Consider the following 13,282-nt stretch of genomic DNA (forward strand, 5'->3'; position numbering starts at 1 on the left):
GTAAAAGGCTTATACGCCAAATGAATCCACTATTTAATCAAAATAACGATATCAATGTCGTAGCTAAAGAACTCAAGAAATCACTGCTTTCATTTGCCAATAGACTACAATCGATAATACATGATGCGAAATTTGCTAAATTGGTACAACAAGAGTTACAACTTCCTTTAATTGCAAACGAACGATGTGGACTATGGTACATTCCACCGGCTGAAAGAGCTGATACCTGTTATTTTAAATCGACGGATGGACATACCAATGTGTGGTCCTTTTCATTACGACGATTGAATTTGCATCTTTTACCAATAATCAATGAAAACGGAGGAGTCATTATTGTTGATTCAACTAGACGAGGAAAGCCAATGCCTGATGCTTTGTTGAAAACGACTCCTATATGGTGTGCTGTTTTGAACACAATCTTTTTTGGAGATTCGCCAGATGGTAGTTGGTTACGAACACCACTGATTGTACCTCGAAGTGAGCATAACTCTATTGAGAAATTGATACCCGAATTTGTCAAGAATGTCAAGGAATTGCAGCTTTTTAGTGGGGATACGCATGAGTTGAAGAAACCATTGATTCCAAGATTCTTCTACCCTGGGTGTGCCAGTGAAGAATTGGCTGACGATGTGTTTAACATTTGCTGCGTATCAGTTTCGAAGCAAGTTCCAGTGCATAAAACGATAACTACTAGGGGAGACGATGGATCTATGGTAAGTTTTGATTATGTTCAGGGTTCCGCTGATGACCATGAACTATGGGTTCCTAAATCGTTGATCGGGTTCAACGCTGATCAATTCTGGCAGGTAATGGATCAGTTGGTAGAAGACTCAACGGGGTATATCCCGTCATGGAGAGGAGACAGTGCTTTGGTGGAGATTATACAAGGTCAGGGAAAGAATGTAATGGCAAGTTCCTTGACGATGCAAGCAGTTGGAGAGACGGGAATTTACTTTGGATCAGTGACGCAGGATATTTCTTTCAATGAGCTTCCGTATAATACTATTATATTACATGATGGTGTCAAAGTGTTGAACAAGGATGAAAAGGCCAATAAACAAGTGTATCAATTTTCCGTCCCCAGCAATAAAAAAGGTTCAAATATGCTACGCTCGTTAATGCCAGAAATAATTTCCAAAATCAATTTGCAAGAGCCAATCTTAATCTTGTGTGAGACTGGTAAGGACCTAAGTGTGGGATTAGTCTTGACCTTGCTCTGTCTTCATTTCAATCTTGATTGGGATAAAGTTGAAGATGTTCCACCAATTAATAAATCATTGATAAAGCAGCATTTAGGAAAATTATCCAATTTATACAAAGTCAATCCGCAACGGAGTACACTACAAAGCATCAATAGTTATTTATTTTCTCAATAATACTACGTTCTAAACTTTTGCACTATTGTAAAACACAGTGAAATTCTGCTTGATACCATTGTGATATTGATCCCACGCATTAAATAAGCCGGCATTGTTTAGCTCTGAGCGCAAGGCTTCAATCACAACATTAATCCTTTTCGATAACTTGATTATTGATTTAATTCGTTCTTGGTGGTTTTCAGTCTCTTGAGATGACGCTTTTGCTGACAACTTTTTATTCAATTGGGTATTCAATCCATTGATAAAATTGTCCATAAACTCTTGATTAGAATTCTTTATCAATTCCTTAAATTGTGATTCATGCAAGTCAAGGAAATTCAGCAAGTTCATACATGCAAGGACAATGATGTCTGATTGATCGTCAATTAATCCGTGTTCAATAATACTCTGAGCAATCAGTTGAATATCGATGTTGTATTTGGCAAGTGTAGCTTCATCAATAGCCAAAATGGAATAAATAAATTCATAGCATAGCTTTCTAATCTCCAAACCTTGGTCTAGCACATACTTGTATGGACCCATGGTAATAATCTTTTTAAATGCCTTCTCTGCTGTCAATTGTTTGTACAATTGAGGTAATATCAAATTATTCAAAAGCGCCAAAATGACATTTGGTTTACTATGAATTCCAGTTAACAAATTACCAACAACAATCTGTCTAATGTCAACGTCAACTACCTCTAACCGGTTGATTGATTCAGTAACCAAAAATGTCAACAACTTATCACTGGAGTTTGATAATTCAAGACCACTAATTAATGACTTTGAGATCACCAAAACGAGATAAATCTTTCTTTGGTCTGATTGCTCATTAGCAACTTGTCTAATTTCTGACTCCTCAATAGAAGCTGCAATCGATCCAAGAAGTTCACCCGATTTCCTCAATTCGGGTACCAAATCATGGTTGTATTCCGCTTGGAAGCCAAAAATTGATTTCCAAATTTGCAACTTTTGCTCCTTATCACACTGGCCAACAATCATCTTCAAAGAATCAACTAATGATCCGCGTACTAGTGACAGTGTTTCTTGTCTATACACATCAAGGATACGTGGTACAGCTGCTGCAGAATTGCTCTCCGCAACCAACCCTAATGCAGTTGCTGCCGCTTGAACATTGGCATCATTGGTGAAGCCCGGCTTTTGTAAAAGTTCAATCAATGAGTCAAGCAGCAAATCAGGTACGTCACCATGCGAAAAGGCCAAGAATAAGATCACAAAGGCAAATTGTGGATTGTTGATGTCGCTAGTATAGAAGTTTCTAAACTCATTCAGTCTCTTTGCTATCAATAATTGTTTTGTTTCACTATCAACACAAACAGCAAGAATCTTTGGTGTTATTTGAAGATTGGGTGACAAGTTGGTTTCCAATTGGGAGTAAATCGATTTATCCAATTGACATGCAGCTGAAACCAATTGGAAAAACAACTTGTCATCGTTGCTAATCTTTTTGTCATTCGCCAACTTAATCAACACTTGCATCAATTGAGCACGATATTCCTCATCATGGATAATTTCTCTTGACAAGTGGCTAAAGATCAGAAAAATGTAGCGATAATTTAATGGGCTTGTGACTTGAAGTAATTGCAACAAATTTGAAATCATATTGTCGTACTTTCTTGGTGGCAATCTCTGAACAATTTCATTCAATAATGTCAATGTGGCTAAGGAAGTTGCTTCATTGCTTGATAGAATATAGCTGGTCAACTTGTCAATAATAAACAATGAATAGTCCTCGGGTATTGGTTTGAAAGTGTACAAGTTTTTAAGGACGTCAATAGTCACTTTACTTGTCCCTTCATAACCAACTGAGGTTTTAAACACTTCTAAAATGGCTTCGTCCGAGGAAACCAAGTTATTTGCCAGTACTTCACCAAGACAAGTAATTGCAAGACGAACCAAGTCACTAGGATATTGTTTGCTATTCTCCACTTTAAAAGTCAAAGATCTCAATATTTCATCAATGTTCGACACTTTGGAAGCTCCTTTGTGTTTGAAAAGTAGGCTAAGGCATCTCAAAGTTTCTAAAATCAAGTTGAATGACTTATCTTCTAGATTGGTTGCGATATCTTTGGCAATACGCTGAATAACGGTGTCGTTTAAATTATCATGAAACTTCAACACACTAGAGTAAAATTGCAAATAATCCAACGAGCTAGACGAGATAACATTGCGTTGTTGCAAAATGTCAAAAGTAGATTCAATCAATGGTAAATTATCAAAACGATTCAAGCATTCAACGATACGAAGAAACAACGGCAACTGCTCTTCCTTGACATCCTCCAAGCGGTCATGCAATATCGAACCTATAGGTTGCACATTTTGTGCATCGCGTGGTGAAGTTGCCTGTACAATAGCAATGCATGATTTAGCAGCTTCAATGACAACTTGGTCATTCGAATCTCTGAGTGGCAATATTGGCAACACCTCTCTGGATAACACTTCCAAAGTATCGGGAAAACTTGAAAGTAGTGAACGAATTAAGATAGTGGCTTTAGCTCTCAACTTCCACGAATTGTCATAATCCAGATCATCCGCAGCTTCAATTTCATCATCACTAAATTCAATCCCGTCATCACCATCTGAATCAATATCCTCGTCACTATCATCATTCAATGGGTCATACTTGAGGTACTTGACAATTATAGAAAGCACCTCATTCTTGTGCTTTATTGATAAAAAGTCTTGATTCACCAAGTCAATCAATGTAGTAAATGCCTCCTCTTTCAAAGCATTCTGTTGTTCGAGTAAATCATAATCTAATTCGTCATCATCACTGCCTGAAGTAGATGACTCTATTTCTAATTTAACTGTATTGTAAATTTGGTCAATTTTAGTTGGTTTAATTCCCCTCTTTAAGATAACTGAATATAATTGATACAAAACAAAGAACTTGTTGGTCAACTTTGATTGTTCAACTTGGGCCAAGACAGCATCAACCAATTTGTCAATGGAATAAACTGACCGGATCAATGTTGTAACCCCCTCAAGCCCAACAATTGCTTTTTTTCCAATAATACCCAGTTCTTTGAATCCAACATTGATAAAGTAGTTGCCCAATTTAACCGATTCTTCTTGTCCAAGCACATACCCCAACTCATTAATCAAATCAATTAATAGTTCAATATTATCAATTGTAGTATCATTTTCCAAAATCAATGGCATAAGATATTTCGTTATCGATTCTGCCAATTCACGATCATACTTGTAATTAGATATTGACAACTTATCAGAAACAAAATCAGATTTAGCTCTTGAGTTAGATTGTGCAAACAAAGATCTCAATGCCATATTGGGAATTGAAATAGTAAAACTTCTGAAATTGGTGGTTGTTCTTGATGACGATGAATCCTTATTGTTACTCTCCTGCACCAATGCAAATAATTGCTTCACAAGCTTCAAAATGGAATCATTGTTTAAATATCTAACCATTGGTTCAAATGATTTAACAGCTTGATTTTGAACATCTGGATTAGGGTCATTCAACATTTTCAAAAGAATAGGAATCATATTGTTTAATGATTGGTTGATGGCTGTTTTATTGGCTGTGGTTGTATCATCAGTGAGAAATTTACGAAGGTCTTCCAATGCCATAAACCTAATGTCCGGGTCAACATCAATTGCCCTGTCTTCGAGTACGTTGAAGTTTATATCTGGCATTGCTGGTGGTGGGTACTTGTGTGGTGATTCCTTTTTGTTGCTTAATTTTTTTATTTTGCCGCACAATTTTATTTTGGAAACTACAGACTGAATACTTTAAGAGATTTATACACACGATATGGCACTATGTTTATACTTCAACTTCGTTTATGATTAGATTGGAGGTATCATTGGCATCGGCAGGTGATTCTGATTTTGACTTTTTCTTCTCTTTAGACTTGTCCTTCTTGTTCTTTTTCTCCTTCTTTTCCTCCTTTTCCTTCTTGTCTTTCTTGTCCTTTTTCTCCTTCTTGTCCTTTTTCTCCTTCTTTTCCTCCTTTTCCTTCTTGTCTTTCTTGTCCTTTTTCTCCTTCTTGTCCTTTTTCTCCTTCTTTTCCTCCTTTTCCTTCTTGTCTTTCTTGTCCTTTTTCTCCTTCTTGTCCTTTTTCTCCTTCTTTTCCTCCTTTTCCTTCTTGTCTTTCTTGTCCTTTTTCTCCTTCTTGTCCTTTTTCTCCTTCTTGTCCTTCTTCTCTTGGTCTACTTCGTCGTCGGCTTCTGATTTGGGCTCGCTCTCCAATGTAGCATCTTCTTTGCGCACAGGGCTCTCTTTAGACACCTCTGATTCACCATCTGTCTTTGTACTCTCTTCATGTCCCTTAACTTCTATCCTCTCATCAATTAAGGACCCTAGGATAGCCTTACACCTCACCACATATTCCAAATTCAATTCATCTTGATTCTCCTCTTTTTGCTCCTTCTTTGACTCTTCCATCTCCGTCACTTCCTTCTTCTGTTCCTCACCTGCGTCATCCATCTTTTTCTCTCCATTTAACAACTTTTCTTCAATCTTCCTCTCCATTTCCTCATACTTGACATTCCATTTCTCAATCACTTGTTTCAACTCATCAACCAATCGATCTCTTGACCCACCTTGTAAAGTAGACAAGTACAATACCAACTCCAGTTCATACTCCATAGGAATACTCAGTATATTTTTCAAGATCCAATTCTGTTTCAGTTTATTAAACTTCCAATTCGACTTATCATGAACAAACTGTTTCAAATATGTATATTGATCTTTAACTGGTGGTGGTTTTCTTTCACTCTTGGGTAACTTTATCCTCTTGGGTGGTTTCTTATTAGTAGCTTGATTAGTTTTACCTAACGCTTCTTGTAATTTACGCTTATTGCCAACTTTCTTTAATTGATTCTTGGTTAAATCGGCAGTATCGATTCTTCTAGTTTCTAGTAAATCGTTTTCATCTTCTTCGGTTTTGTTTTGTTGGACGCTAAGACCAGCTCTTTTCCAAGCTGGGATAGAACTCATCGAGGTTAAGTGTCTTGTGGGTATATATTTGAGTCTGGATTCTAGAGATGAGATGTGTGAGGATAAAAAATGCGCGCAAAAAAAATTGATTGAAAAATTTCTTCCCATGTTTTACCCACTTTTTCTTCACAAGGTATAAGCTATATAGGATTCAATATAGACCAACATATCCATAACAATCACATCACTACGTGTGATTATTCAATGTAGTAACCGCAAAGATATTTCAAAGCAAAGGGTTTAATTGACATCCCCATAACTAAATCCCATTCTTTGATCTTTATTACATCGTCTTTGCTAGATTGATTTAAAATACATGGTTTGAGTCTGCTACGAGTTATACCCACTTGTAATAGATATAAGGATTGTATACATTCCAATATGTAGTCTTCTATTCTCTACTTTTTCTCCTCATCCTTCTTCTCATCAGTCTGTCCCTCATTAGCACCCTCTTGACTCTTGTTCTTTTCTCGTTCTTCTTTCCAATGATTGAACTTTTCAGTTAAATCATTAGCAATCTCCTTCGCAGTAGCATCCTTATCATTCGTGGTTTGCATCTTGTACATTGCATTACCAATATACGACATTGTTGCTTGAATGTATTCATTCATTTGAGGATTCTCATTGTTGGGATTGAGGATGTTTTTGGCAACTTCTTGAATCTTGTTTAAATCTTGTTGATCTAATTGGTCATCTTTGGAGTAGTTTTGGGTCTCAGTGGTTGTTGTTTGCTCGTTGGTTGGTTTGTCTGTAGTCATTGTTGGGTATCAGGTGATATATAGCTTCTGGGTGTGGCAAAGAAATAGATGACAAGGTGGATCTATCTATATATATACCCGAAGAAAGAGTAGGGGAAGTGTATATAAGGTTTCGATGTCTCAGGTTATGAGAGGCAAATGCAATATGCACCCTTTTTCTAGACTTTTCCTAATTAGGCAATTTCTCGAAGAAAAGAAAAGCAAACCTAGCACACTAAGGTCACCCTTTCAATAGATCTTTTCCCCTATCTGATTAAGCAAGAGACCAAACTCTGCAATCAGTACATGCAGATAAATAAACGCATCTTTGATCAATGACGTATTAAACTACATACAACTCATAAAAAGGCTACGCATTATTATTACTTCTTCTCACCACCTTTACCTTCAAGCTTACCTAATCCTCCTTTAACCAAATCTTCCTTCTCCTTATCCGACAATTTCTCAAATTTTCCATAAGCTTCAGCAGCTTGAGCTTTCAAATCTTTATCAATGTTACCATCACCACCACCTTCAGCTTGAGAAGATTGTAATTTTTGGGCGATATCTCCCAATTGGCCAAATTCTTTGTTATCTTGTTGTTGTTGTTTATCTGATGAGCTCATTGTTATTGTAAAAGGATCTAAACTTTTAAAGAAAGGAAAAGGGATATTTGAAAAAAAAAAAAAAAAATAAAAAAATAATGATGATGATGGAGAAAATTAAAAAATATTAAATTGGATCTTCTCGATATTTTGCGCTTTGAAGCAAATCTGGATAATTTTTCCGAAAATGAATCTATAAACAAATGCATAGATCAATCCACCTTCTAAAACAAACACTAGCTATGTCAAAACAAATCCCAACACCCCGTTTCTTTTCCTCGCTTCCACATGCAGTAATCGTCGACTGGGATGAAACGCTAACCACAAAAGACACAATCCAATACTTGGCCCAAGTTCCATACATAAACAACCAGCACCTCCAACCTCCATTCTCTCACTATACAGATATCTACATGTCCAATTACGCCAAGTACAAAGAATCGCAACAGTTGACCAACGGAAAAACCTGTGCAACAACGGACGAATACGTGAAATTCCAACTTGGTATGGATCCTGTTGAAATGAGCTCCATAAAAGCTCTCCAACGCGACAAGATCTTCAAGGGTCTAACTGAAGCGCAACTACGTAGTCTGGCTGATCATGTCCAGCTACGTGATGGAGCGGTGCAATTCTTGAACCGATGCTTGGACAAAGGCGTTGAGGTTGTGATCTTGAGTGTCAATTGGACAAGTTTGATAATTGATGAAGTGTTGCAACGTAATGGGATCAATGATGGTATACGCATAATTACTAATGAGTTTGAGTTTGATGAATCTGGTAAAACTACTGGAGCTTGGTTGAAAGAACCCAGAGTTAGGACATCTCAAGATAAATTGGACCAAATTGACAAAATCAAAGCTCAATTACGAAATGCAGAAGATACTACTATTGAATCTGCTGCTGATGATGTGGAAATGATGTATATTGGCGATAGTCTAACTGATCTCCTACCGATACTCAATGTAACCTTACCTTGTGCAATCAAAGAATCTAAATTGGATCAAGTATTAACTGAGTTACAATTCAATCACTTCAGCGGCACTTGGTTTGATTTTATAAAATCGATAAATGACTGAAGAAGTGACCATCTTAATGCATTTTACTGTTCTTTATTTATTGTTACAACGATGCTGAGGTATATAAATATATATGGTTATGTATTAATACAACTATTACATAAAAATGAAAAAAATTTTGCTCTATATTTTTTTGATAAAACTGGCAGCATAGACCGAAAAATCTCTTTAAGTACCCTCCTGGCCTCTCTTTCCTCAATCATCTTCTCCAACTAGGAGAAGCATATTGCAGTTGTCCATTACTTCCACTTCCTCCTCCAGATCCATTACTACCTGCGGCTCCACTTGCGGCACCACCACTGCTGATTCCAGGTATAGGCAAATACAGTCCATAAGCGGGAGCTTGTCCCTGACCTTGTCCATATCCCTGTGCTCCTCCTTGTGGTGGAGGCAAACTTCCTGGGGCGGGAGGAACCATCGAATATTGGGCCGGTGGTGGACGAGGTGCGCCTGATAATGGCGGAGGGCCTCCACCGTGGAGCATTTGTGGATGTGAGAGCTGTGGTGGTGAGCGTTGTTGCTGTTGTTGAGGTGGTGGTACTGGCAGCTGTTGTTGTGATTGTTGTGATTGTTGTTGTTGTTGCTGCTGTTGTGGTGGTGGTGGAGCATAATAGTATTGTTGCGACTGAGGAATTTGTGGTGGAGGAGGGTAATAATACTGTGGTTGAGGTACGGAGCGGTATTGCGGTTGTTGTGGTGTTGGTTGCTGAGATGGCGGTTGCTGTGGTTGTTGCTGTTGGGGTTGCAGTTGTGGTTGTGATGGTGTTGGTTGTGGTTGTGGTGGCACTGGTCCTTGTTGATAAGGTGATGGATGATACAGCGGTGCTTGTTGATATTGCAGCTGAGATGATGGTGGTGGTGGTCCATATTGTGGTTGCTGTAGCTGTGGTGGAGCTTGTTGTTGTTGTGGTTGTGGTGGTCCATACTGCAGTTGCGGATGTGGTTGATTTTGCATTGATGGTGTTTGATGAACCGACTGATTTTGTTCCTGCTTCACTGGTGCTTGCTGTTGCTGCTGTTGTGGAGCTTGTCTTTGCGTTTGAGTATATGCTATTCTCTCATTTGGAGCCAAGGCAACTAAATCCCTCAACAAAAAACTAGGTACATCAGGAGGATGTCTCAAATCAGGCACAGGTGCTGCATTCTTGGCAGCTTTAGCCAATTGATCAGCTCTTGATTCGAAATAATTGAAATTTTTCAAATCTCCAATCGCCTTGTAACATAAAGCAGCTCGATTACATGCATCTGAAGCATCCGTCAAATGGTCATCACATCGTTCATAAACACAACTTAATCCGTCCCATGCAGTAGCGGTTCCTTGTGATCCATCTTCCAATTGTAATTTTAATGCTTGTGAATAAGCTGCCAAGGCATCTGGTAATTGTTTCAATTCAAGGTATAGTTTCCCCACTGCTAGCCATGTTATGGGGGAGTTTGAAGCACATTTCAATGCCACTTGATAGGAATCGTATGCTAATCTTGGACGATCCATAAATGAATGAGCTCTTCCAAGCAAGTACCAAGGTAAGAAATCGGTTCCTTCATTGATTAACGATTCATCTGCTGGTAAATTGACAATTTTATTCAAGATGGCAATAGCAGCATCGGCATTCTCCTTTGGGTTTAAAAGTAGCAAAAGGTATGCATTGGTCATTAAAATTCGTGGCGAGTCACCTACTGCCAATTGAGCATCTTCACATGCTTTAATGGCTCCCAAAATATCATTAGCGCGTTCTTTGGCAGTTGACAATGCACACCAAAGGGCAATATGTTCATCTATTCTTGATAATGGTGGTGGAGGTAAAGCTAATGTTGCAGTCAATTCAGCGATAGATGTTTCAATGTTTCCATCAGCAGCAGCAATTGCTGCCAATTCAGCGTGAGCAGCTCTAGCAGTTTCGATATCTTGGGAAGAATAGTTAGATTCATTTGGTGGTAATAATGATAAACAATGAGATAGTGAACTAGCAGCATGACTTCTAGCACCAGCACGAATTAAAGTTTGAGCACTAAGTAGCCATAATGACGCGTCATTGGGAGCTAATTGTATAGCAGATTGTATAGCTTGATGAGCCTGATCATTTAAACCAATAAGTAAATAACATTCAGCCAATTCTTTAAAAATATTCAGATTTTTCAAAAGATGAGGATACATTTCAATTGAAGCATTGATTTTTTCTATAGCTGATTGAGAACCAAAAGTTTCATTTTGAGTAATGTCATTCACGCGAAGTGATAGACTTAGGCCACAAAGGGCAGTAGTATTTGATGGATCTCGATTTACTGCATTTTCAAATGATTTGATAGCTGCTTCTGTGAGCCCAAGGGTGTTTGCACATTCACCGCATTTGACCCACGTTTCGATTGCAGCTGTGTCGTATGCACTGTAAACTGCTTGTTTTTTGACCATTGGTGATGCATGTGCACTATTTGTTGTTCGTTTCACCATTTTGAAAGACTAGAAAAGGAATGTTTGATGAGTAATATGAAAACAACGTGGTAGAGATTTCTCTTGACAATGAGTAGGTGTTTCCTTTAACCTGTCTTGTGTAAAGTCTTGAATATGTATATGTTTTTGATGAATTGGATCAGATGTACCCTCGAAATGGGAAGAAAAGGATTGGTCTGGTCTTGTATATATTTTCTTCTTCTTCTTCTTCTTCTCTGTTGCTGTTTCTTTTTTTTTTTTTTTGTTGAGCTTTTATACAACACCAATTAAAATATAAAAAAAAACAAGATTTAAAACAAGACACAAATACAAAGTAGTATCAAAAAAAAAAGAAGCTGCTGATGATGATGTTGTGGCTGGGAAAAGTAAAAGCTCTTATAGTATACTTTTGGAGTGATTGACTATAGGAGAATTGATGTGATGGCTCTGGTGATGATGATGAATGATTTCTTATTATTTTATATTTTTTTTGTTTTTCTGTGATCTGTTCTTTTTTATTTTTTTTGTACTCTTTGGGTGTATAACTTTATTTATATATATATGTGTGTGTATGTGACTGAGTGATAGGGAATAGTCTCTGGAGCTGTGTGTGTGTATATATGTATTTACACAGTAGAATAGTTTAGTATGTGCTGATGAAAAGAAGAAGTAAAGAAAGAGAGAATGAGAGAAGAAAAAATTGAATATTTTGGTTTTTAAAAGTTGAAAATATGAAAATATGAAAAACTTGGGATTTATTGACGAAGCAGAAAGTAGTCATGACTTGGAATATAAGTTATGTGTTATATTGTTAAAGTTTAATAGTATTGTTTTATAGTTTTTTAGTGTGATTTTTTTTTAGTTTGTACATTTTTAGACTATTGTTTTTAAGTTACTGTTATGTGTTATATGTATCATGTATTATGTTGTAATACATTGTTATTTTATGTTATGTTATGTTATGTTATGTAATGTTATGTATTATTATTTACACTATTGTACCTTTTTGATTGTCCCTATATAAATAATAAACACTAAAACTAAAGATAGAGTTATAAATAAATAATACATAATAATTATCACAAATAATCTTTTACTTTAGTTACATATTCTGACCCTCAGGTATTTATCCAATCGCATGAAAGAAAGAAACTGTACTTCTATTCCCCCCCCCCTCCTCCCACTCGACTCTTCCCTCTCCCGGGGGAAAGAAAAAAAGAAAAACAATAAAATTCTCAACTGTAGTTGTCTATTGTTGTTATACTCCCCCCTATATATTAACCCATTGTACATACAAAAACAAAGTTAGAACAATATAAAAGAGAGAAAAGTGTATATTAGTTTTTTTAGTCTTTGAAACAATAGTAAATTTAGTTTTAGTAAATTTACTATATGTAGTTATAGTACGTTTCTTTAATCTATTGTGTTTTTTTTTTTTTTTAACTGTTTTTAGTGAGTGTATGCACATATTCTTATTTATTTTTTTTATTATACGTGCATTGCATATGACACAAACCAATACCCGAAAAAAATAAAAAATAAATAAAAAATAAAAAATAAAATCACCACACACACACACACACATACACTAAAGACACAGCATAATAGATTCGCACACAATCCCTTTGTTTTTTTTTTTTCCAACGCCATAAATAAAAAAAAAAATAGTCCTTAATAGCTTGAACGGAGGATGAATTCCGGTGAATACACACGTATTTATACGCATACACGTGTTACCTTTTCCTTTGGTTCCTATTCAAGAAAGTCAAAGGTTTTTAAACTTTCTGGGTTTTACTGTTAGTTTTATGGTGTTGTGTATATAAAGTGTATTGCTTCGTAATTGATGATACGTGTTTTTGTTTGCGTGTTTTTTTTTCTTTTTTTCTTTTATTGACGATTGGATTGGAAATTGATTGTATGGAGAATATATAAAAGTGTATTGTATTGTATTGTATATTTGTTTCTTCTTTACAATTTTAAAAATTTTTTAAAATTTATTTTTATTTCTTTTTTTTTATTTTTTCTGTTTTTGTGGCTCTTGTGAATTGTTTTCAAGAAGAAAAGGAAAAGGAGGGGAACACACAAAACCAAAAT

The 13,282-nt window shown here is 36.4% G+C and overlaps 7 protein-coding genes across 7 annotated transcripts; 2 read left to right on the forward strand and 5 right to left on the reverse strand. All coding sequences in view use genetic code 12, as the record gives it.

Moving 5' to 3' along the window:
* Positions 1 to 20: 20 nt before the first annotated feature.
* Positions 21 to 1,376, forward strand: RIT1 (tRNA A64-2'-O-ribosylphosphate transferase; the record flags this gene model as incomplete). Its single annotated transcript, XM_067690150.1, has 1 exon — positions 21 to 1,376. One exon carries the CDS (start codon positions 21 to 23, stop codon positions 1,374 to 1,376), a length of 1,356 nt encoding a protein of 451 aa, XP_067551429.1.
* A 9-nt stretch (positions 1,377 to 1,385) lies between these two features.
* TIP120 (Tip120p) lies at positions 1,386 to 5,036 on the reverse strand (the record flags this gene model as incomplete). Its single annotated transcript, XM_067690151.1, has 1 exon — positions 1,386 to 5,036. One exon carries the CDS (start codon positions 5,034 to 5,036, stop codon positions 1,386 to 1,388), a length of 3,651 nt encoding a protein of 1,216 aa, XP_067551430.1.
* A 130-nt stretch (positions 5,037 to 5,166) lies between these two features.
* Positions 5,167 to 6,342, reverse strand: I9W82_001410 (uncharacterized protein; the record flags this gene model as incomplete). Its single annotated transcript, XM_067690153.1, has 1 exon — positions 5,167 to 6,342. The coding sequence occupies one exon, from the start codon at positions 6,340 to 6,342 to the stop codon at positions 5,167 to 5,169; it is 1,176 nt and encodes a 391-aa protein (XP_067551431.1).
* A 398-nt stretch (positions 6,343 to 6,740) lies between these two features.
* On the reverse strand, positions 6,741 to 7,100 carry I9W82_001411 (uncharacterized protein; the record flags this gene model as incomplete). The annotated part of the gene is made up of 1 exon (XM_067690154.1): positions 6,741 to 7,100. One exon carries the CDS (start codon positions 7,098 to 7,100, stop codon positions 6,741 to 6,743), a length of 360 nt encoding a protein of 119 aa, XP_067551432.1.
* A 362-nt stretch (positions 7,101 to 7,462) lies between these two features.
* On the reverse strand, positions 7,463 to 7,705 carry I9W82_001412 (uncharacterized protein; the record flags this gene model as incomplete). Its single annotated transcript, XM_067690155.1, has 1 exon — positions 7,463 to 7,705. The coding sequence occupies one exon, from the start codon at positions 7,703 to 7,705 to the stop codon at positions 7,463 to 7,465; it is 243 nt and encodes an 80-aa protein (XP_067551433.1).
* Positions 7,706 to 7,926: 221 nt separating this feature from the next.
* I9W82_001413 (uncharacterized protein) lies at positions 7,927 to 8,760 on the forward strand (the record flags this gene model as incomplete). Its single annotated transcript, XM_067690156.1, has 1 exon — positions 7,927 to 8,760. One exon carries the CDS (start codon positions 7,927 to 7,929, stop codon positions 8,758 to 8,760), a length of 834 nt encoding a protein of 277 aa, XP_067551434.1.
* A 199-nt stretch (positions 8,761 to 8,959) lies between these two features.
* On the reverse strand, positions 8,960 to 11,209 carry TCC1 (Tcc1p; the record flags this gene model as incomplete). Its single annotated transcript, XM_067690157.1, has 1 exon — positions 8,960 to 11,209. One exon carries the CDS (start codon positions 11,207 to 11,209, stop codon positions 8,960 to 8,962), a length of 2,250 nt encoding a protein of 749 aa, XP_067551435.1.
* Between the last annotated feature and the right edge of the window lie 2,073 nt (positions 11,210 to 13,282).

Source organism: Candida metapsilosis (genome assembly GCF_017655625.1).
Source record: "Candida metapsilosis strain BP57 chromosome Unknown scaffold1, whole genome shotgun sequence".
Taxonomy (NCBI): Eukaryota; Fungi; Ascomycota; class Pichiomycetes; order Serinales; family Debaryomycetaceae; genus Lodderomyces; species Lodderomyces metapsilosis.